Source organism: Gopherus evgoodei, unplaced genomic scaffold (genome assembly GCF_007399415.2).
Source record: "Gopherus evgoodei ecotype Sinaloan lineage unplaced genomic scaffold, rGopEvg1_v1.p scaffold_74_arrow_ctg1, whole genome shotgun sequence".
NCBI classification, from domain to species: domain Eukaryota; kingdom Metazoa; phylum Chordata; order Testudines; family Testudinidae; genus Gopherus; species Gopherus evgoodei.
Window position 1 is genome coordinate 155184 of NW_022060095.1, and position 24101 is coordinate 179284.

General features: G+C 46.0%; 1 protein-coding gene, 1 long non-coding RNA gene and 1 other non-coding gene across 3 annotated transcripts; 2 read left to right on the plus strand and 1 right to left on the minus strand.

Moving 5' to 3' along the window:
* Positions 1-2224: 2224 nt before the first annotated feature.
* On the plus strand, positions 2225-2296 carry TRNAG-UCC. The gene has a single exon. It is a non-coding gene; the product is annotated as a tRNA-Gly (tRNA).
* A 4831-nt stretch (positions 2297-7127) lies between these two features.
* LOC115643869 lies at positions 7128-10948 on the plus strand. The gene is made up of 3 exons (XR_003998390.1): positions 7128-7227; positions 7697-7937; positions 10139-10948. It is a non-coding gene; the product is annotated as an uncharacterized LOC115643869 (long non-coding RNA).
* Positions 10949-14138: 3190 nt separating this feature from the next.
* Positions 14139-24076, minus strand: LOC115643865 (zinc finger protein 75D-like). Its single transcript, XM_030547864.1, has 3 exons — positions 23990-24076; positions 19268-19394; positions 14139-15538 (listed from the first exon to the last, which is right to left on the minus strand). Exons 1-3 carry the CDS (start codon positions 24062-24064, stop codon positions 15423-15425), a joined length of 318 nt encoding a protein of 105 aa, XP_030403724.1. The 5' UTR covers positions 24065-24076; the 3' UTR covers positions 14139-15422.
* Positions 24077-24101: the final 25 nt, after the last annotated feature.

Consider the following 24101-nt stretch of genomic DNA (forward strand, 5'->3'; position numbering starts at 1 on the left):
ACAAACACAACCCTTGTCTTTAAAACAAGCTGTGCCCTATTCAGGCAAGATTTTTCTATGATTGAAATTGAGCTTCAGTTCCCCTCTCCTAGGACTGGGCTGGGTGTGGGGCATTGGTGGTATAGTGGTGAACCTAGCTACCTTCTAAGCAATTAACCTGAGTTTAATTCCTAGCCACTGTAGTAATGGCTTTTGTCATTTGTTGGTTCGTTGTCTGGAAGTGATTTAATTTCAGTCACATTGTGTTACAATCACATTATCAATGGAATGAAACAATATATGTGTCAAAGTCCAGCAGGTCATACAGGATGGAGATGTACAAGGGGCTGGAATGTGTCATCTGAGAAAGACAGAACACTTGGAAACCTGCATCTCCCATCCCCTTGCCTTCCGTGTTATGATTCCAGCTGTGTGCAATGTTTATCTGTTCCCGCATGATGGGGAAGTTAAGTTTGTGGTCAGTTTTTGCTCCTGCGGGTTCCTTTGCTGTTACAATTACAATGACATGAACAAAATGGAGGCACAATAAAAATAAATGCAAAATTACAATACAGTTAGGGAAAGAAAAGATCACAGTTAAGCCAAACACTTCAAAATAAAAATACTAAAAATTACCCCTTTCCCCCACTAAAGGGAGTGGGATAGAGCTCTGACTGAGAGGCCCCACAGGAGAAATTTCATCCCAAAGACAAATTTGTGTGAATTGTTGAGAAGTGAAGAGCCCCCTTCCTCTCTCTCCAAATCCTTAGAACTCTAATGTTACCCCCATGGCACCAGCACAGGGAACCCAGTGAGATGGGATTATAGAATATAAAGGGAAGGGAGCAGGGGAGAGAGGTGACAAGGAGTCTCTTTTTTTCCTTCTCTTTTCACTTCCTGTTCTTTTCTTTCCTTCCAGGAACTGCAGTCACAGCAGGGAGGAGTTTGTCTCATTGTAAAGGATCAGTGTCTGTCACGGAGGTTGTGGCAGTGATGGATTCTGTGACTTAGTGTGACCTCCATGACTTCTATAGTGGCCACTGTGGCTCACTCCAGGGCCGCCCAAGCAACGGCCAATGTGACCAGTTGTTCCAAGGGCAATGGGAGCAGCTGCAGCTAGTTGGCCCCCAGCAGCACTCCCGGGGTGGCTGGAGAAGTGGCTGACCCCCTGGGGCTCCCTCCTTACCCCCCGCAGCAGCTGGAGTGGCAGCGACTCTCAGGGCTTCTCCCCTGGTAGCTGGTGCTCACTTTCCATCAAATACATCAAAACCCTTCCCCCTGAAAGTAGATTTAGCCTAGGACCCTCAGAGTCAGCAGCTGTTCCACCTGCACTGAGCTCTCTGGTCAGGTGTCCTAGTGCTGGAAGCCTCCTGTTTAGATCCTAAAATAGCATTTTTGCACTGGGTGGACTGAAATTTTGGACCGGACATTGTAGCTCCACCGTTATTTTACTGAATTCCTTCAAAACAGCAAGTCAAGAAAGTCTCCTAAGTGCCAGGCTCTCTGCCATGAAAACAGCTGCCCCTGCTCTCCTGGAGTCATGCATTACACACAGAAAAGTACAAATCTGCTCCGAACTGAAGGGGGGTCAGACAGTGACGGTAACATAAATCTTCCGACTATTAACCCAAGTCTCTTTCTTTCTTTAACCCAGGATATGCCTGCCACCTGTTAGCCATGGCGTTATCTTCACCTTAAAATACCTCTTAGGACATTTAACAGAGGAAGTGAACCCCGCTCCCCCAAATGGTTCCCTGTTGAGGAGTTATACCGTACCTGCCCCTGGAGACTATCTGGTTTTATACTCTTAGAGCTTTTTCTCTTCAAACCCCTTATCCCAATCTCTGGGCCAACCTCTGCATTTCAGAGTTTAGAATTTACTCTCATCACCCTCATATGGCACTTTCCATAGGAATTAGATGAAGTATGTGGGGGAAGCTCCATGGCTAATGGAAACTGATGCTCTGAGTGAGGCCTGAACTCATAACCCCAGCAGTGCACCTCCCATACTAGCTAGTTGTACCCCTCTAGCTTCTTCATAGACAAGCTTGGGAAGTAGGTAGGTACCTGTGTCTGTGAATAACAACTTTGGTGGCCTAATTGAAAGGCTGATGATTCAAACCCAGGTGAAAATGGAGGTGGTTTTTTTTTAGTGATGAGAATCAAGTACGTTTTAACAGGCAGGAAAATGCCTCAGTTCTGGTCTAGCCTCATTGGGCAAGTATAAGTGGTACTTTTGCCAAATGCATTGGTGGTATAGTGGTGAGCATAGCTGCCTTCCAAGCAGTTGACCTGGGTTCAGTTCCCAGCCAATGCAGTGATGTGATGTTTTCTCTGCTAGGAATTGGTTTAATTTCAGTCACATTATACCAGTTTATCAATGGAATGAGAGAATCAATGTCCTGTAGGTCATTAAACACACAGGGGAGGAAGAAAGGGGCAGGACTATACAGTGAGCAGGTAGAGTCATCCTGGCATTACAATGTTTAATTTATTTTTTAATTTTTTTTCCTTTGCTTCCCTCTCCCTTTTTGACTCAGAGCTTTTAAGGTGAGAAGGGACCAGTGCCATCATCTAGTCCAACCTGCTGCACCTTGCAGGCCAAAAGATCCCACCCACCCACTCCTGTAATAGACCCGGGAGTGGAGGCAGCTCTGTGCTCTGCCCCTACCCCAGACGCGCATGGAGGCCCTCTGCTACCCTTCCCCAATGGGTGTGCAGAGATGTGCCAGCAGCACTAAGGTGGCTCCCAGCCCACTCTGCCTCTATTTCTCCATGCCACTCCCAGAAGTGGCTGGCATGTCTCAGCATCCTTTGGGGTGGGGGGAGTGTCTCCATGTGCTGCCCCTACCCCAAGTACCAACACCGCAACTCCCATTGGCCAGGAACTGCAGCCAATGGGAGCTCGGGGGTCAGCGCCTGCAAGCAGCTGTGCACGGAGACCCCCTCGCCCCGCCAACCTAGGAGCTGCTGCCACAGGGTTGTGCGTACCAGTCACTTTGGGAGTCTCACTGCCCAGGGTAAGCGCCAGCCCTCCTGCAGCCCAACTCCCTCTCCCAGCACAGAGCCCGCACCCAAATTTCCTCCCATAGCTTTGCTTGTCTTCCTTTCACCCACAGCCATCCTTCCTCTCCTGGGCTGCAAGTAGCCATCTCTGGGAAGCCAAGAGGGAGACACAGGATTCTATCTCTCCGCAGCCAATTGCGCCTCCCCAGCTTTGCAGAACAAATGGTGACGCTCTACTAACCCCACTTAACCACACTGAGGCACTTAGCTTCTGCCCTACCTTCCTCAGCTCGACTTTCCTCTTTTGCCCCATTCCTGCCTCACCTCCTCCTTTGGCAAGTCACGCAAAGGAGGCTAGCAGGAAGAGCCGGTCTCCATAGGCCAACTTCCCAGGGCAGAGGAGACCAAGCCACAAGGCTCCAAAAGGTGACTGGCCCAGATCCTCTAGCTTTCCTCTGCTGCTGCCAAGTCTCTTTCTCAGCTCATTTAACCACCCTCTGTCATGCAGTGGTTAGGGTTATCACAGGTGTTACCCAAAATTGGGCCAGCTAGTAAGCATAGGGAGGACTAATGACCCACCAGAGTCTGGCAGAAAGCAGCACATTTATTATACTGACAGCTAAGCTCGAAAGAAGGTGGGGGGGATGTGTCACACTCACACTCACATACTCACACTCCCATGACTGGAGATGTCAGGATTCAGCAAGGTAAGTGTCCCATAGCGCAGTGATGGGCTGTGTGATGAAGGTAAGTCTTCCTGAGGCACAATGAAATGCAACGTGGCAAACCACTGGCCAGGCGGTCTGGGTGAAGGGCACTCACTGGAGGTACAAGCTTGTGAGTGCACTTCTGAGCACATGGCCCCTTCTCCTTTTAAGGAGCTGCTCCTCATGGCCTGCAACTAGAGATGACTTCGCTGCATCTGGTGGGTCACAGTCCACCTTGGGCAGTGTCCATGCTCTGAGTGTGGGAGTGCTGCCTAATCAGAGTCTGAGACACCTTGTCTACTGGGAGCTCTTCTGCTCTTCAACCAGCCCATTCATCTCACAAGCATTCCAGGTGCGAGGGAGAGGGGGAAAAGGAAAGCCACTTCACAGGCATTCAGAGGGAGAGGAGACAAAAGCAGGAGGGAGGAAAGTATAACTGACCTTTTGAGCATACAGGTCATACATCACATAGAAATTACTGCTGCTCCTACACTAGCAGGGACAGGACAGTAGAAGCTGGGAAAATTAAGCCAGCATGTTTCTGCTGGTTTTAAAGCAGGGACCTTTTGTGTGTTAGATAAACATGATAACCACTACACTACAGAAACTCTGTTGGAGTGCTCTGCCCCTCCCTTCATAAGAACATAAGAATGGCCATACTGGGTCAGACCAAAGGTCCATCCAACCCTGCATCCTATCTGCCAACAGTGGCCAATGATAGGGCCCCAGAGGGAGGGACCCTAACAGGTAATGATCAAGTGCTCTCTCTTCTGTCATCCCTCTCCAACCTCTGACAAACAGAGGCTAGGGACACCATTCCTTACCTAGCCTGGCTAATAGCCATTAATGGACTTAACTTCCATTAATTTATCTGCAAAAAGAACAAGGAGTACTTGTGGCACCTTAGAAACTAACAAATTTATTTGAGTATAAGCTTTTGTGGGATGAAACCTACTTCATCGGATACATGCAGAGGAAAATACAGCAGGAAGATATATATATATACACAGAGAACATGAAAAAATGGGTGTTGCCATACACACTATAACAAGAGTGATCAGTTAAGGTGAGCTATTATCAGCAGGAGAAAAAAAACTTTTGTAGTGATAATCAGGATGGCCCATTTCCAACAGTTGTCAAGAAGGTGTGCGTAACAGTAGGGGAGGGAAATAAACATGGGGAAATAGTTTTACTTTGTGTAATGACCCATCCACTCCCAGTCTTTATTCAAGCCTAATTTCATGTTGTCCAGTTTGCAAATTAATTCCAATTCAGCAGTCTCTCATTGGAGTTTGTTGTTCAAGGTTTTTTTGTTGTAATATTGCGACTTTTAGGTCTGTAATTGAGTGACCAGGGAGATCGAAGTGTTCTCTGACTGTGTTTGAATGTTATAATTCTTGACATCTGATTTGTGTCCATTTATTCTTTTACATAGAGACTGTCCGGCTTGGCCAATGTACATGGCAGAGGCGCGTTGCTGGCACATGATGGCATATATCACACTGGTAGATGTGCAGGTGAACGAGCCTCTGATAACGTGGCTGATGTGATTAGGGCCTCTGATGGTGTCCCCTGAATAGATATGTGGACAGAGTTGGCAATGGGCTTTGTTGCAAGGATAGGTTCCTGGGTTAGTGTTTTTGTTGTGTGGTTGCTGGTAAGTATTTGCTTCAGGTTGCGGGGCTGTCTGTAAGCGAGTACTGGCCTGTCTCCCAAGATCTGTGAGAGTGAGGGATCATCTTTCAGGATTGGTTTAGATCCTTGATGCGCTGGAGAGGTTTTAGTTGGGGGATGAAGGTGACGGCTAGTGGCGTTCTGTTCCTTTCTTTGTTGGTCCTGTCCTGTAGTAGGTGACTTCTGGGTACTCTTCTGGCTCTGTCAATCTGTCTTTTCACTTCAGCAGGTGGGTACTGTAGTTGTAAGAATGCTTGATAGAGATCTTGTAGGTGTTTGTCTCTGTCTCATGGGTTGGAGCAAACGCACTTGTATCTTAGAGCTTGGCTGTAGACAATGGATCATGTGGTGTGGTCTGGGTGAAAGCTGGAGGCATGTCGGTAAGTATAGTGGTCCATAAGTTTCCAGTATAAGGTAGTGTTTATGTGACCATCACTTGTTAGTACCGTAGTGTCCAGGAAGTGTTACCAGAGGTTCAAATAATCTCTGAATTACAAGGACAAATTCACATACTTCAGAATATATATCAAGCTGAAAAGAATGCCTTTCATACAGCTTATAGAATGTCTACTTTGTGTACTAAGTATGATATATTATGCTTTGTAACCAGAATTGTACAACAACCTCATCATATGCTTGCTCTGAGTATATTATTGCTTGCATTGCTGTTAGTTAGTTTAGGATTATGTTGTTGTTAAAGATGTAATAATAGTAATGCCTTTCATGTCCATGCTAATCATGCATTGTCATTTCATCCAATGAAAACCCCTAAGGTTGAAACATCTGATGCAAAATCAGAAATCCATGACTTAATGCAAATAGAGATTTGAGAATATCTGTTGTACTACAAGTACAAAAGGGGGGAGTGTGGAAGAAGGGAAAGAATTGACAAGGATTTGTAGGGGATCTTAATGCATGTCAGTCTGTTAACAAGAGTTAGGCCAGCTGTAACCCTAATGATGTGAGACTTGTAGAAGCGAGGATTGTGTGAGGCGAGCAGAAAAGAACTGTGTGAGACGTTATTACGACCTTGCACTGATAATTAAGTACGTAGGCTGGCGCCCAGAAGCTGAGAAAAATAAGATAGCAGGATGGCCTATGCATAAACAAAATGCATCTGTTCCTCATCATTGTCTGTAATATTGCTTGCTATTGTCTGTAACAAAGGTATAAATGCTTGCTGTAATTGTTTACCTGTGGAGAGACCTGTCTGGGACTGGGGCAACCCAGTGTCCTAGGGCACTCCCTCCCTCAATTAATATTGCTTGAGAAATAATAAAGTATTTGATTTTGCTGCACCCAAACTAAAAGTAAGAACTGAGTTTTTCTCCAACAGGGAGATAAGCAAGAGATTTCAAAGAGTGAGAAGTTCCCTCTGCAGAGGCTGGAGGGAATTAAGCAGTTGAATGTTACAAAGTTAAAAAAAGAAAAGTTATAGAAAGAACTCTTGGTTTCTTTGCAGCCATTCTGAAGGGAAACTGAGCCCTTGTCCAAAGGAAGGGCTGTAAATAAGCCAGGCAAAGAGACAATCTGACTAAATTGTTCATAGTCAAATGATTTCAAAGTTGCTAAAAGAACACAAGGGGTTTCTATTGGAACATAACTGCCCACAAATGTAGTCTATGTACAGCTGTGTAAAAATTAAAAGCAGTGTAAGGAAGGTTAAGGGGACAAAAGTGTGTATAAATATATTGTGTAAATATGTGGAGTATTTAGAACCTAAACCAACACTTGCATTTGTAAAATTCTTGTTTTGCAGGTTTAAGATGAATTGGTTTTGGTTTTAAATAATACCACTAAAATCCATTTGAATCTTTCATTCAAAGTTGCAAAATGGAGAAACATTTTTTGCCAGACACAGGTAATAAGTGGCGTTTGAGCTGGTATTTAGCGTTTAACCTTTACAGTACCTTAATGCTTTATAAGTTCAATATATTTTTAAAAGACCAAAGTCATGGCTGCAGCAGGGCAGTTAAAACCAGGAGAATGGGGGGGAGGAGGGGATTATGGATTTTTCTTTTTGTAAAAAAATAAAAAATGTATGCAGTGCCCCACACTGAGCCTTAGGATAGCTCTATGTAATCAAAGTGTCGCTTTGATAAGAGTATATAAAAATTTTGAGCATAAAAGAATGTTACACTTTATGTAAAAATTAATATGGCTAATATTATACAAATTAAACTATGCAAGGAATGTGCATTTTCCCCAAAATATATGCAGTGTATATTGTAGAAAGGGTAAAAGAAATGCAAACACATACCATATTACTTAATTAAAATCTTATTAGGGCTCCAGAAGGACCCCACAATAGGTTGTATTTTCTTTTTCAGATCGCTGTGTGTTTTTAAGAAGCAGGAGTGAAACGTAATCAAAACTCTGGTGGAAGTTGACTGTGTCCCTTTTAAGAAAGAGTTTCTAAGCTGCTAATGGCTTTAAATCCAAAAGCAAGCCAAAAAGCGTCTGTTAATGCAAATTACCTAACTGATAAAGGAAGCAAAGAACTATCCAAAAATTGCAGCACAAAGAAGTCTAATCAAAGGACAAGATGGGAGACAGGTAGATCAGAGGAAGGTAAGGGCACTCATAGAAATGTCGGTCCCTACCGACGCCCACTCTTTAAGAATACTGCTAGGAGGATTTAATTTTCTTAGACCATATCTATAAATATGCTAAAATAACTCACCCAGTGTGGAAACTGATTAAAAAAAGACAAAAGAGGAATGGGGAGAAGAGAAGGACTCAGCTTTAACCCTGCTACACAGAAGGCTCTCACAACCCCAGCCCTGCGTTTCCCTGATGAATCACAGCCTTTTGTTATACAAATGAATGCTTGGCAGCTAATAAGATGGCCATGGCAGCCACACTATTACAAAACAGTTAAGAAGGGAACCTTAAAATGGGGGGAAAGGGCTCACTCAGTAGAATCAAAATGGACAGGCCTTTACTCCATGGTGGGTTGCCTTAGCCCATTGGTATACTGCATTTAAAAAATAAAAATAGAAATGGGAACGTTTCACAAATTAAACTATTTACATAAAAGTTTGAATTCTTTGCAGAAAAGGATATCCCAGAACCTGAGCACAAGGTGCTGCTTCACCACCACAATTTTAATCCTTCCAGTGTCACAGAGGCTGAAATGACACTTTCCCTGGCCCGGCTCTCTTCATTTATATATAATTTGAAAAGTTCCCAATATAACTGTTCTTCAGTACAACCCAGAGCAACGTGAGAACAATTAGCAATGATACAAACTGTATCATTGGTGACTCTAACAACTCTGATTTGGAGGAATGCTATAAATGTGGTGCTTCCTGGCTCCTGATAGGAAGGGCAGACTTGAATTACTTATGGGACAATGGAGCTGATATAAAGGACAAATGGGTCCACCTCAAAACAAGGAAAATAGCAAAAAATGGGCCACTCATCTGGGCAAGCTGAGGGATAACGGTGCTGTAAACAGTTCAAACAGTGTTAAAGTTACTGTGTGGGAATCAGGAAAATTATTTAAATAAAAAGAGGTATTGCTAGCCCTAGATGTTTTTATGGTGTTGCTCTCCCTTGCAGATTCTCTGATGGCTAACATGGGCCGAGTGCCAAGACTAGGTTTTCCCACACTCACTGCATTCATAGGGTCTCTCCCTTGTGTGGATTTGCTGATGTTCAGAAAGAGCTGAGCTCTTAGTGAAGCATTTCCCACACTCACTGCATTTATAGGGCCTTACCCCTGTGCAGATTCTCTGATGCTTTATAATGGCTGAATAGTCACGTAAGTTTTCCCCACACTCAGTGAATGTGTATTTTTCTCTCTCTCATGAGGATTTCCTTCTTTGTTGTTTGCTTGATGTCCTTCAGAGTTCTCTGACAGCAAATACATTTACTCACTTTCTCCCCTGGATGGTTTCCATGCTGTCTTTGGTATCAGAGGGGTAGCCGTGTTAGTCTGGATCTGTAAAAGCAGCAAAGAATCCTGTGGCACCTTATAGACTAACAGACATTTTGGAGCATAAGCTTTCGTGACATGCATCCAATGAAGTGAGTGTTCACCCATGAAAACTCATGCTCCAAAATGTCTGTTAGTCTATAAGGTGCCACAGGATTCTTTGCTGCTTTTACATGCTCTCTTTCTGATTTGTGCTGAATCTCACAAGATTGTCCCTGATCATGACTCCTGGTTACATTGCTTTTTTTATCTTTGAGATAATTCTGTGTTTATCCACTTCCTAAACATTTTCCTTCTGAGAATTCTATTCCTCTTTGTCACATACCATTGCATCACCTGCTGTGATAGAGACAGAAACCTGAGACAGAGATGGAAAGGGGAAGGCCAAGCCAAAATAAGTGCTGGAGAGAGGTCAAATAAAAAATCAGGAACTGGACTCCCACAAACTCTTCCCCCAAATGTAGTTGTAGGATTTTATGTTTGTATTTTATATAATTTAGAATGAAGGATAAAGAATAAGAACGTAGCATGTATTTAATGTATTGGTTTAGGATTTGATCATATTCTACCAACCCCCCCTCCCCCTTTTTTGAACAACAGAAAGGAATGGCCTAATGGGCCAATGGGTAGAGATATATTAGCCAGAAACTGTGTCTGGACTGATTTCAAGGCAGTAACAGATCTTTGAGGGTCACCAATCTGTTGTCGGTTTAGCATTTTAAAAGAAGTAAAAGAATGCCGTGATTGTTTTCTTTTGCACTGCAATTTGGTATTCCCGTTCAAAATGTTGTGTGTAAATTAATTCTGTTTTGTATGTGAATGAGAAATGTAGGTATTAAGAGAGAAGTGTGAAGGCCATCGCTAAACCAAATGTACGAGGGAGGAACCAAAGACAGATGCAAGGACACCAAGAGGCTGCAACACACCCCTACTGAAATGTCAAAGGAAGTAGGCTGATGACTCTAAAGATGAGACATGCACCTATCCATGGGGACAAGCCAGCTCTGATCAAAACCAGCCTGGGATAACTCCCTGAGGAACTAGATGGAAGAAAAAGATAAAGGATGAGAAGAACAAGTTAAGAAAACAAGCACTCATCAAACAACAATTGATTACAGCATGGCAGTGCAAAACTCATTGGTCACAATGAAGGAAAATCACTATATAAACAGGGTGCCTTGCCATGAAACTTAAGGTTCATCCTGCCTAGACTTCCCCAGAGAATCACGTTGCAACCAACAGATCCCAGCTCCTCCTACGTGTGATCAACCTAGCTGGCCACAAGACTGATCTGGACTGATAATTATAACATTGACTGGTGTGCATGTGTGCGCGTGCACTAATAGTTGTATCTTCAATAAACGCAGTGTATTGCCTTTTCCTCTGAAAAAGATCTAATATGCTTATAATAAATAGGAGAGAGGAAGGGATCAATTTGGCCTTCACATCCAAATTCACAGGAGGAAGGGAAGAAGGGAAGGAGCCTGGTGTCTACTAGGATCTACAGGAAACCATAAGCTAATTTACCCTGAAGATATGACCTCTGCTAGGGACAATAACAAATTGACAGACCTCCCAAGGGCTTTGTAGGGGATCCCAGATGTTTCCTTCAGGCACTTACAGATTCTGAGTTGGTTTAATGTTTCCTCACCTGTGCAGGGAGCTCTCAGGATCTCTCTTTCCTCTGAATCCTGGAGGTCTGAGACCTATGGCTCTTCCCCTTGTTCCAGCAGGGAGATCACATTCAGTTTGGAAACTGGAAACCCTGCTCAAATGAAAGAAAATAAAGGAGTTCATTTGATTTCATAACTTTGTCATTAAAAAAAAAAATCTATTAATTTAACTTCAGTGCTTAGTGTGACCTGGCGTGCCTTGGGCAGTCTTCACTGAAAATGCCAAGGTCAGGGCAGGCTGAAAAATGGAGGGCAGATGCTCCTAAAACTGGTGGTTAACACTGAAGTTAAACTCACCAACCAGTCACAAACTGTGCTTCTGATTCCCCAAACTCGCTATTGAAAAGCTGAAAAAAGAAATCACACAGCCCTGTTTATTCCATCCCAGTTTTGACTCCCAATCAGCACCTAGGTCCAGTACAGTGAGAGGTTATTTAAAAACTCTGTGCACATAGACAAACTGTTCTTCTGACCCCAAAGGGTCAGCCACGTCACCAGGTCAGTACAGCTTTGAACCTTACATAAAATACCATGTTCCCCACCAGTCCTTTAGCATCTAAACTAAAGGTTTATTATAAAAGAAGGGAGTTGTTAAATGGGAAAGCAGTCAGACACATTCTGAAATCTATATATCAGGTTCTTAGCAGTATTGGTGAGTTGCTGGTTTGAAAGTCCATCTGGAACACATCCACAGTTTGGATGGATCATTCAGTCCTTCATTCAAGGCTTCAGTTTGTGGAAAAAGCTGCTCCAGAGGGTTCGGAGACAAAATGGATATGATGCAGCTGCCCTTTGTATTCCTTTGGCCTTGCAGCATCTACATTCTGTGTCCCAAACACAAGCTTCACAGCACATGGCATGGAAAAGCCTTGGCGTTCTCAGTACATAGGCTGTGACACAGTAGGGAGCAGGACAGACTGACCTGGGAATGTCACTGGGAATGTCACAGGAGAGTTTTACTGGGACTGTCTGCATTAGGGATGGGATAGCAGGGGATGACTTCACTTGAGGGATGATACCTGAGCCAGGAGGGGGTTGGGGTGGGAAACTGGACAAAGGCTGGAGGAGGAGCTGGGGGAAGGCTGGGTGAGACTGCTGGAGGGGGGTTTGAGTTTGGAGCAGTCTGGGGAAGCAGAGGGAACCCCAAGGCTGGGGTCTAAATTCCCTGCCTCCCCCCACCCCCTCCAAGGGACCTAACTGAGGGGTCCAGGTTGTACCTACAAGCTGTTTGGGACTGTGTTCCTGTCATCTAATAAACCTTCTGGTTTACTGGCTGGCTGAAAGTCACAGTGAATGAAAGGAAGTGAAGGTGTGGGGCTTTGATTCCCCCATACGCTGTGGCAGTGATGGGATGTACTGCACCCCGTGGATGGTGCTTCCTGCAGTAAAACAAAGGGGGATTGATGGGGACCGGTGTGCTGAAGATTCAGAGAGGAGCGGTTTTGGGGTGCAGAGGAGCTACACTTAACCCCTTGGAGTGTGTGACCAGCGAGGAGGACTGCAGTAATGGGGTCCCTCTGGGGACCGTGATGAGCAGGCTCAGGGCAGAGTCATCTGCAGCTTGACCCTGGGAGAGAGGTGGTGACCTGGAAAAGGTCTGGCACACTAGGGGTTCCTCCTGGACACCACGGGGAGCTGAGAGCACACAGGCCTGTGAGTGGCCAGTGGAAAGATGAATAAGAAGCACCTTAAGAGCGACCTAGTCGAGCTATGCAGGCAAAGGTAGCTGCACATTGGGAGGCTCACCAAAGAACAGCTGATTGCCCAGCTGGAGAAGGAGGAGCCTGTCCCTGTCTCTGAGGGAAGCAACCCACAGATGAAGGGCAGGCACCAGTATCTGTCCCATCTGGGAGTGGTCAGACAGCTGCCAAGGGCATCCCAGGACCCCTCCAACCTATTCCTAGGGAAAGGGCTGGGAGGAACCCAGCAAATAACGAGGGCACTGGGACCCCAGCAGCCATAGCTGGCCCCATCACTGAGCTATGCAAGTAGGGGAAGCCAGATAAAGTGGTCCAGACCAAGGAGTGCCAGATGGCTCTCTGTGCACTGAAGGAGGCTCTGGTCAGTGGCCCAGTTCTGGCAAACCCAGACTCTGACAAGTCCTTTATGGTGTTCACCGATGCCTCAGACATGGGACTGGGGGCAGTGTTAATGCAGGATGATGAAAAAGGAGAGATGTGTACCACTGTGTACCTGAGCAAGAAGTTTCTACCCCAGGAGCAAAACTATGTGGCGATTGAGAAGGAATGCCTGGCTGTGGTGTGGGCGCTTAAGAAACTAGAGCCATATCTATTTGGGTGACACTTCACCGTGCACACCAACCACTCTCTCCTGACCTGGCTACACCAGATGAAAGGAGACGTCAAGCTCCTGAGGTGGTGCCTGCTCCTGAAAGATTATGATATGGATGTGGTCCATAGGAAGGGGAGTGCCAACATGATAGTGGATGTGTTGTCCCGGAGAGTGGCACTGAACATCCCCAGGTCACTGGTCAGGAGTGACCCTGCTCAGTTCAGTCTCAAAAGAGGGAGAGACATGACACAATAGGGAGTGTGGCAGATTGATCTAGGAATGTTGGAGGGGAGTTTTACTGGGACTGTCTGCACTGGTGATGGGGTAGCAGGGGGGTGACTTCACTTGAGGGATGATACCTGAGCCAGGAGGGGGGTTGGGGCCAGATGACACCTTTGCCCAGGAAACTGGACAAAGGCTGGAGGAGGAGCCAGAAGAAGGCTGGGTGAGACTGGTGGAGGGGATTTTCAGTTTTCAGCAGTCTGGGGAAGCAGAGGGAACCCTAAGGCTGGGGTCTAAACTCTTTGCCCTCCTCCCCCCCAAGGGACCTGACTGAGAGGTCCTGGTTGTACCCACAAGCTCTGTTTGGGACTATGTTCCTGTCATCTGGTAAACTTTCCCTTTTACTGGCTGGCTGAGAGGCATGGTGAATCGCAGGAAGTGAGAGTGCAGGGCCCTGACTCCCCCACACACCGTGACACAGGCATACCCCTGCACGTCTTGCTGACTCAATAGGTGTATCCCGTTAGCTCTTTCCATGGGTTCATTGTACAGCTGATGACCCTGAATGGGCCATTAAACAGGCTAAGCAGTGCTGATACCAATATGTCTGAGGGTGTCATCAAGAAACGCTGCACAAGTCTGGAAATACATATATACGCTACATATCTATAACTCACAATACAAACGTGATACAAATATAGAAACAAAATGATAATACTTGCAAAATCATAACATTTTCACTGACACCTTACATGGCTTATCTAGCACAAGTCATTGCAATAATTTTATTAATAAAATAATAGTAATACAAAGTATCACACAATTCCATACAGTGTCACACTTAGTAAAACGGTGAATTCCCAGGTCACTGAAGATGCCAAACACTTTGCTTCTGAGGGATTGAAATACCCACATATGTGCTGGGAACACACACAGACAGACATGGTGTCAGTCTGTACCCCTAGGTTCACTCTTCTAAAAAATTATGACCAATTTTGTACATAGTATGGCTTGTGAGGTATCATTTGAAAACACAATCTACTGAATATTATCCTCCTGTTAAAATGTGTAGCAACATTGTATGTAAATGAGATTTTACAGTATATTACTATTGAAAATTTACAATTCTGGAGAAAAACCACAGAGCAGTTCCTCAGAGACAGCAAGGCAAATAGCTGGTCAAATAGTCATTCTGTGGTGGGGGAAGGTCTGAAGAAGACATTTACATTCCATCACAGGGACACTTGAAACTCGTATCTTCAACAGACAGCCTGTCACCATGACTCAGTTGAGACTGAAGCTGTTTCTAATACAGGACTGAATTACCAAAAGGTAAGGAAAATGCTTGAGTCTCTCTCTCTCTCCCCTTTCCCTCTGCTCATGATAACTCCTGAAGAGCTGAACTTGGACAGCAGGGGTGGGTTTGGGGGAGTCCTGGCTGAAAGGAAAACCAGCCTGTCTCAGCACATGGTGAGAAATATTTGCTTTCAAGCCGTTTCAGCTTGTTAACTTAGACGCTAATTTTTATCTTGTATTTCTTTTGTAACCAATTCTGACTTTTGTACCTCACTATCTTAGTCATTTGAAATCTTCTTTTTCCCAGTACTTAATAATCTCGGTTTATTGTTTATCTAACGAGTGTGTTTGGATTAAAGTGTGTTGGAAACTCCATTTGGAATAACAAGGCTGGTTCATGTCATTTTCCACTGATGAAATGATAGTCTTCATATGAACTTGCGTTGTTCAGTAGTGTGCTGGACAGTGCAAGATGCCCATTTCTGGGGGAAGTCTGGGACCAGAGAATTTTCTGGGGTTCTCCTGTGGGGTACTGCAATTCGTGAGTCGCTGATTAGCAGCACCCAATACTGTGTGGCTGGGATTGAGTTACATGCCGGAGACTGTGTGTTAACTGCCCGGGAGTGGCTGCTCTCACAGTAAAGCAATGTAAAAGGCATCCCAGCTTGTGGAACTGAGAGGAAACAGCTGTTCAATACTCCAGATTGCACTGTGGTTCATGTCACAGACACTCAATTTCAAAGAGGCTCCTAAAACACAGAGAAAGAAAATCCATGTCCCAGAAATCGAAGACTCAAGACACAGGGCAAGAATCCCTGGCACTGCTTCTTGCTGACAGAGAGGTCCAGAGACAATGAGAGAGTCCTGGGGAAGCTGGGAACAGCAAGCATGGGCTGGTGGGGTTCAGGGGAGAAAGGGATCAGGAAGGGCAGGGATATTACTGAATGCAGGATCTCAGCAGTACTAGATGTCAGGATAACACATAGTGCAGCCCATTGAAAAACAATATCCCATCTACACATATAGAGAGATGGGGTCTAATTTAGCTGTTTCCACTGAAGAGAGGGATTTTGAAGTAATTGTGCCTAATTCTCTGAAAACATCCACTCAAAGTGCAGAGGCAGTCAAAAAAACGAAACAAAACAAAAAAACAAAATGTTGGGAATCATTAAGAAAGGTAATAAGACAGAAAATATATTGCCTTTATGTAAATCCATGGTACACCCACATCTTGAATATTGCATGCAGATGTGGTCACTCCATCTCAAAAAAGATACATTGGAATTGGAAAAGATTCAGAAAAGGGCAAAAAAAATGATTAGGGGTATGGAACAGCTTCCGTATGAGGAGAGATTAAAAAGTCTGGGACTTTTCAGCTTGGAAAAGAGATGAAGGGGAGTATGATAGAGGTGTATAAAATCATGACTGGTGTGGAGAAAGTAAATAAGGAAGTATTATTTACTCCTTCTTATAACTCAAGGACTAGGACTCACCAAATGAAATTAATAGGAAGCAGTTATAACACAAACAAAAGGAATTATTTCTTCACACAATGCACAGTCAACCTGTGTAACTCTTTAACAAAGGATGTTGTGAAGGCCAAGACTATAACAGAGTTCAAAAAAATATATATGATAAATTCATGGAGGACAGGTCCATCAATGGCTATTAGCTAGGATGGGCAGGGATGGTGTCCCTAACCTCTGTTTGCCATAAGATGGGAATGAGTGACAGCAGATTAATCACTTGATGATTACCTGTTCTGTTCATTCCCCCTGGGACACCTGGCACTGGACACTGTCAGAAGACAGGGCACTGGGCTAGATGGACCTTTGGTCAGACCAGTGTGGCCGTTCTCCTGTACTAGGGAATCTAGTGAGTCCAGTGTAATGGGAGGGAGCAGGAAAATCCCTGGGTGTGGAGAACACTGGGAAATTAGAAGCTATAATTCAGGAGCAACAGACTCTAATTAGTCTGGAAAAGCAGAATGTGAAAAATAAGAATCAGGTCATGTGACTTAGGAATAGAGCCAGAAGAGAAGAGAGATTGTGGTTATTACACACAGTGATTAGGGAGCAAGACTCTCCATGTCTCAGGAAGTGTCACTATCAACCTAAGCCATTTTCACATGCTGGGGTGCAATCCAGAGCCGCGAGTTGTATCATCTGTAATACTGGGTGAGATTAATAGATTCATAGACTCTAGGACTGGAAGGGACCTTGAGAGGTCATCGAGTCCAGTCCCCTGCCCTCATGGCAGGAACAAATACTGTCTAGACCATCACTGATAGACATTTATCTATAACCTACTCTTAAATATCTCCAGAGATGGAAATTCTACAACCTCCCTAGGCAATTTATTCCAGGGTTTAACTACCCTGACAATTAGGAACTTCTTCCTAACGTCCAATCTAAATCTCCCTTGCTGCAGTTTAATCCCATTGCTTCTTGTTCTATCATTAGAGGCTAAGGTGAACGAGTTTTCTCCCTCTTCCTGATGATACCCTTTTAGATACCTGAAAACTGCTATCACGTCCCCTCTCAGTCTTCTCTTTTCCACACTAAAGAAACCCAATTCTTTCAGCCTTCCTTCATAGGTCATGTTCTCAAGACCTTTAATCATTCTTATTGCTCTTCTCTGGACCCTCTCCAATTTCTCCACATCTTTCTTGAAATGCGGTGCCCAGAACTGGACACAATACTCCAGTTGAGGCCTAACCAGCACAGAGTAGAGCGGAAGAATGACTTCTCATGTCTTGCTCACAATACTCCTGTTAATGCATCCCAGAATCATATTTGCTTTTTTTGCAACAGTATCACACTGTTAATTCATATTTAGCTTGTGGTCCACTCTGACCCCTAGATCCCTTTCTGCCATACTCCTTCCTAGACAGTCTCTTCCCATTCTGTATGTGTGAAACTGATTGTTCCTTCCTAAGTGGAGCACTTTGCATTTGTCTTTATTAAACTTCATCCGGTTTACCTCAGACCATTTCTCCAATTTGTCCAGATCATTTTGAATTATGACCCTATTCTCCAAAGCAGTTGCAATCCCTCCCAGTTTGGTATCGTCTGCAAACTTAATAAGCGTACTTTCTATGCCAACATCTAAGTCGTTGACAAAGATATCGAACAGAGCCGGTCCCAGAACAGACCCCTGTGGAACCCCACTTGTTATATCTTTCCAGCAGGATTGGGAACCATAACTACTCTCTGAGTACGGTTATAAAGCCAGTTATGCACCCATCTTATAGTAGCCCCATCTAAATTGTATTTGCCTAGTTTATCGATAAGAATATCATGCGAGACCGTATCAAATGCCTTACTAAAGTCTAGGTATACCACATCCACCGCTTCTCCCTTATCCACAAGGCTCATTATCCTATCAAAGAAAGCTATCAGATTAGTTTGACACGATTTGTTCTTTACAAATCCATGCTGGTTATTCCCTCTCACCTTACCACCTTCCAATTGTTTGCAGATGTTTCCTTAATTACTTGCTCCATTATCTTCCCTGGCACAGAAGTTCAACTAACTGGTCTGTAGTTTCCTGGGTTGTTTTTATTTCCCTTTTTATAGATGGGCACTATATTTGCCCTTTTCCAGTCTTCTGGAATCTCTCCTGTCTCCCATGATTTTCCAAAGACAATAGCTAGAGGCTCAGATACTGCCTCTATTAGCTCCTTGAGTATTCTAGGATGCATTTAATCAGGCCCCAGTGACTTGCAGGCATCTAACTTTTCTAAGTGATTTTTAACTTGTTCTTTTTTTATTTTATCTTCTAAACCTACCCCCTTCCCATAAGCATTCACTATGTTAGACATTCCTTCATACTTCTCAGTGAAGATCAAAACAAAGAAGTCATTAAGCATCTCTGCCATTTCCAAGTTTCCTGTTACTGTTTCTCCCTCCTCACTGAGCAGTGGGCCTACCCTGTCCTTGGTTTTCCCCTTGCTTCTAATGTATTGATAAAAAGTCTTCTTGTTTCCCTTTATTCCCATAGCTAGTTTGAGCTCATTTTGTAACTTTGCCATTCAACATTCTGCTGCTGGAGCTCCCCTTTTTGGATACCCCTAGCCAGCATGCAAGGATGCACTGAGTGTCTGTGTGATAAGTAACCCTGGACCGGCAGCTCTGACTCCTGCAGCCCACTTGTTACACTCCAAGCAAATTCTGGTTTGGGTAAAGAAGGCTCAGGGTTTGAGAGAAGGTCTGGGGTGGGAAGCTTCTGTTCGTTATGCCGGACCTAACCCCCATCTTTACTTATGCAAACAGGAGATATTTGACACTGTGAGATACTGCTCTTGTGCTCTGTTCCCAAAGTGTTCTGCAGCAGGGGAGGGTCTCTGGTAGTGTGTATGTCACTGGCATATTGGGGTGATGCTGAAACAGGAGAGAGGAGAGGTGGTATTGTGAGGCTAGTGTGAACTTTAACTCTTCATTTCCCTTTCCAAGAACTGAGAGGACAGTAACCCTTACCCAGTGAGGTCACATTCTCATAGTTCTCCTGCATGATGTCTCTGTAGAGGGTTCTCTCAGTGGGGTCCACCAGAGCCCTCACTTCTGTGGTGAAATACACAGCCACCACCTCGAAGGCCACCGACCCCTGAAAGATCAAGAGCCCAACACTCAGTACCTGCTGCACCACTCACAGCCCCACTCTTCATGTGGGAGAGGAGCCAAACAGAAGCTCTAAGTGGCTCGGAGTCAACAGAATCTCACCCCACCCCACTCAGAGCATCCAGGAAATGCCAGGGTGAGGGGATGAAGAAAGAGCCCCTTGTCTCTCCCAGCAGATCCATCACACATCTACTAGCCACAGACTGATACAGGATGTGGAGCCACTAGCAGAGTCCAGGAAGAGCTCCCTGGTAGGCAGCCCAACACCCTCCTCATTGTGAGGAGCTGAATATGAAGGGAGGGGACTCTCCCCTAAGCCTGGCTACTTGGTGCCCCCTTCATATCTTACAGCAGCCGCTGGTCAGTCGGGTCAGGCTCCAGCACTATGAATCTGGTCAGTTTTCCTAGCCCCATGTAGGTGGGCTATTTTCTGTTAAAAAATTAGGGCATTTCCACCACCGAACCTCATGGGTCTGTTCCCAGAATCTAGGACACCTATTAAACAACTCCCATCGGGTTTATCCTCTTGCCAGGCTAAGCCCACAGAGACATTTTTAACCTCCCTTCTCCCTCCCTACATCCCATAACTAAGTCTTTGAACACAAGGCTAGAAAAGAGCAGAACCAAAGGAGTCACTTTTGACAATTTCCTCTGATACTGACCCCACAGCAGCCACACTCCAGCAGGAGGGATATGGAGTCAGAAACTGGGTTTTCCTCTGTCTGAGCCTCATCTTGTCCACAGGAAAATGACTCTACCCAGGGTGCAGTAATACATCTGTCTGGGCAAGTTAGAGATCTTGAAATGTCTTTCAAGACTCTTCTCTCCCATTGCCCCTTTCAATCTCTTTCTCCTTCTATCTCCTTTTCCCTGTCCCCTCTCCCTGCCCACCTGATAGGAAAGTTCCATTCCTGGCTGTTTGCTCCCCCATGGCTGCATTTGCTCCTCCAACTGCTAATGGGAGGAGAAATAACTGTGTGGGGCTATTTGCGTAAAGTCATTTTAATGCCGGACCCCAGCATTTTCCCTTGGTATCTTCCAGTTACATGGAGTCTCTGGTTCAGAATTTAGTATTAACAGGGCCCAGGGCTGCCCTGGGAGGCTAGTACCAGCTGGAGAAAGTCATTCCCTGGGCCAGGCAGAGAAGCAGCTCAAATTAAGGTAACTTCCCGGCACAAAACCCCCGCTAGGGGAGTAGCAGCTTCTAAGCCTGGCCTCCCAGATCGCAATGGAGGCTGCAGCATCTGACTCAGGAAGCTGAACCCCAATATCCTGAGCAGAGAGGGACAGAGCGTTTGAGCAGCCTTCCCTCCTTCAGCTCACGGGGTAGAGTAGCTAATGAGAGCCCCTCCTCAGAGGGAGAAATTCATTTGCCCCACTGTGCACCTGGAGTCACTCCTTGTCTTTCCATACAGTGACTCTGGATTAACAACGGTCTCAGTGAAACCAGATTTCAGAAAGAATAAGTCCAGAAAGCTGTGGAAGAGACCATTGTGTGGCAGTGCTAACCACCTTCCCACCTCCCTCATCCACCAGAACTAGGACAAGGACTAGGGGGGCACGAGTTTTCCCAATGGAACCAGAAGTTCCTGCAGTTTTCAAGAGAGGAGAAAAGCAAAATCTGTGATTCCACTTCACAGTGTTTGATAAGTGGACAGAAAGTTATCACAGTGACTGGGCCTGGCCAGGGAATGCCAGGCAGTGCTTGGAGCCAGGATGCTGGGACAAGCTGATCAGAGAGAAGGAGCGTGGTCAAGAGCAGTCCCCAGAGCCCACAGCCAGGGTCCCCAGACACCCCCCCCGAGCCAAAGACCCCTGACATAGCCCAGGCAGGGGCCCACCAAATATTCCCTGGGACACAGCCCCGAGTCCCTAGCCAGGGGACCCTAACCATTAAAGCCCCATTGGCCAGGGAATCCCCACCAGACCATGACTGTCAGGTTGGGAATACCAAAGAGTTCCCCCCATCAAGAACCACAAGAAGCCAGGGACACCCCACTGGAAACAGTCCCTCACAGCCCACCTGGGATTCCTCCACTTCCTGTTTGGACCCCCACCTGACCTCCAGTAGGATCTGCCATGCCATTCACCTGGAGCCCCTCGTCCCCCCAGCGGGACCCCCTGATGCTTTACAGTGGGACCCCTCTCTCTGCTTGCCTGGCATCCCCGACCTAGTTCTGGGGATCCCAAAAGGAATCAGTGGGGGAAGTCCAGAGAGAGCCCTTGGCACAGCACCAGGCACCCTCCACTCCCCTGCTCCGCCTCCCCAAGAGACACCCCCCCCTGCAGTTCTGCAGCCACCAGGCCCCCAGCAATACCCACCTCCAGGACCCAAAGCCTCAGGGCTGGGCACATCAGAACCACCACCCCAAAATCCGAAACCTCCAGAACCCACCAATCTGACATGAGTACTCCCTGCCCAGCCACCCAGAGGACTCCCCCTACCACAATGCCCCTTCAGCTCCAGCTGCAATCTCCATGCACACAAATCCCACCCCGCCCCACCAGCAACAGTGTTACCTCACAGTGTGTGATAAATGGATAAAATGTTATCACCACCCCAGCCTGGCCAGTCACACAGGCAGATGGAGCCCTGGGGGATGCTTCTTTAACAGGAGAATGGAAGACATGGAGGGCCAAAATAGGTAGGAAATTTCCATGCCCTGTCACTAGTAAATAATAGCCACCAAGGATCCACCCCAGAGGTGGCAACATCTGAACACTGCGGGAAGCAACCCCTCAGAGACCATTTGTAATGGGGTTTGGGATACTTCTGGACCCACACTGCACTCAGAGGGACCTCCTCATCCCATGCCAGCTGGAGAAAATAAAAGGGTCCAGCCAACTCTATTACCAGCTGGGAACCACTGATCCCCAAATAGGGGGAGGCCTCTGGATTTGATGGGTATTAAATGTGTGGCTGATCTCTTTCATCAGCAAAGATTTTAACAGAAATAAAGGAGGAAGAAATGATTCTCAAAGGAGAGAGGAAAGATGATCACTAGGCAATTTAACCCCCTGCAACAATCAGGATGGAGAACGACTCAGGGCAACAGGTTCCCTCCAATGAAGGAGAAGTTGCTGGGATTTAGAGACAAGGGGAACAGCCCCAGACCCGAGAGGATTTTTAATTGACATTTGATGATGACATAGAAAGAAGCAAAACCTGAGATTTGAGATCAATGTTCAGCATTGATCTCAAAGAGAAAGGGGGGAAATCTGAGGGATTTTGGATGCATTTTTGGAAATTAGTGAGAGAAAGTGAAACATCAGAGGGATTTTATATCAGTTGTTGATATGAGGTCAAATCTGAGTGTATTTCACATCAATATTTGATAAATGAACTACGTGGAAATAGGTAACATCTGGAAACATTTTGTATCCATATTCAAGAATCTGAGAAAAGGTGTAAATCTGAGATTTTTTTTTTTAGTATTTTATAATTAGAGACAAGGAAAAACTCAGGGCATATTCACTTAGAAATAGAGAAGTAGAGAGAAAATGGGGCAAATGTTTAGAGTATTTCATAACAATCTTTCAGATTTGCAGAGAATACATGTCACAAGCTAAGCAATTGATAACATGAGAGAAAAACAATAAGATCTGAGGGAGTTTTCTATTGCTATTAAATAACTAGAGGGAAAAGGGGGGACTGTTGGACTGAATTTTATATTACTATCCAATACATATACAGAAAGTGATGAGTCCCCCCTCTGCCACCATTCACATGGGCAGCAGGGAGCCCCTTTGAGGAGCTGCTTTAAAAGGGCAAGGGAGGGGAGGGGGAGCAGGAAGGTCCTTGGGTGAGGGAAGGGGGCAGCAGTGGGGGATGGGAAGGTGACTGGAAACTGGTGGCTGGGGGCAACTATGTTGGTAGTTAAGGGGTAGCAAGTGGGATTGGGAACCGGGGTCTGGACAGTCCCCACGGGGGACACATGCCCCTCCCTGCCCTGGCAGAGAACAGGCATCTCCACCCATCCCCAGGGCAGCCACATTCTGGGGATTGACCCAGGGCAACAATTTCCCACCTAAACAATGGCAAATCGCTTCAGATAAAATGGGTGGGAAAATCCCCCACATCGGAGAGATTTTAAATGGACATTTCAGAAGTAGAGAGAGAACAGGGGAATTCAGGAGAGACGAGAGAGGTGTTCCCTGGAGGCGGGGGGGGGGGGCCCGAATCTCCCCGGATTTTATAGCCCCATGTGAGACACTGAGCGAGAAAAGGGGCAGAACTAGAGAGAATTTGTATCCGGGGCGAGAGGCAAGTGGCACAAACAGGATCCAATTAACTCCCCTTCCCGCCACTCCCCCTCCCCCAGGAATATCCTGGCTGCACAGAGACAGTTCAACCCCTCCCCCCGCGTCCTACTGACCTTCCCCCCACCAACTCCGGCTTCTCCCCCCACGCTTGACACCCCACATGGGACCCCCCCTGCCGGGCCCCAGACTCTGCCCCCCCATCCCAGCGGGGCCGGGACAGCTCCTGCTGCAGCAGCTCCCAGGCTTCTCCCAGGTTCCCCGGGGCAGAGAGTCACTTTCCCGCCCGCTCGCCCGCCCCCCGCGGGGTCTCTCACTCACTGGTTCGCACGGAGGCAGCAGCAGCAGAAACACCAGCTTTGTTCTCCCGCCCCCACCGTGGATGGCATGGAGCATGCGCACCTCCAGCAGCTGAACCCCTCCCCTACCTGGG

What these genes read in the sequence shown, in the direction of transcription:
- LOC115643865 (XM_030547864.1), bottom strand. Translation starts at nt 24,064, where the DNA reads ATGCTCCATGCCATCCACGGTGGGGGCGGGAGAACAAAGCTGGTGTTT. An exon ending in TGCTGCCTCCGTGCGAACCA is followed by an intron (nt 19,395 to 23,989) that starts GTGAGTGAGAGA and finishes TTGATCTTTCAG; the next exon opens with GGGTCGGTGGCCTTCGAGGT. An exon ending in TGAGAATGTGACCTCACTGG is followed by an intron (nt 15,539 to 19,267) that starts GTAAGGGTTACT and finishes TCTGTGTTTTAG; the next exon opens with GAGCCTCTTTGAAATTGAGT.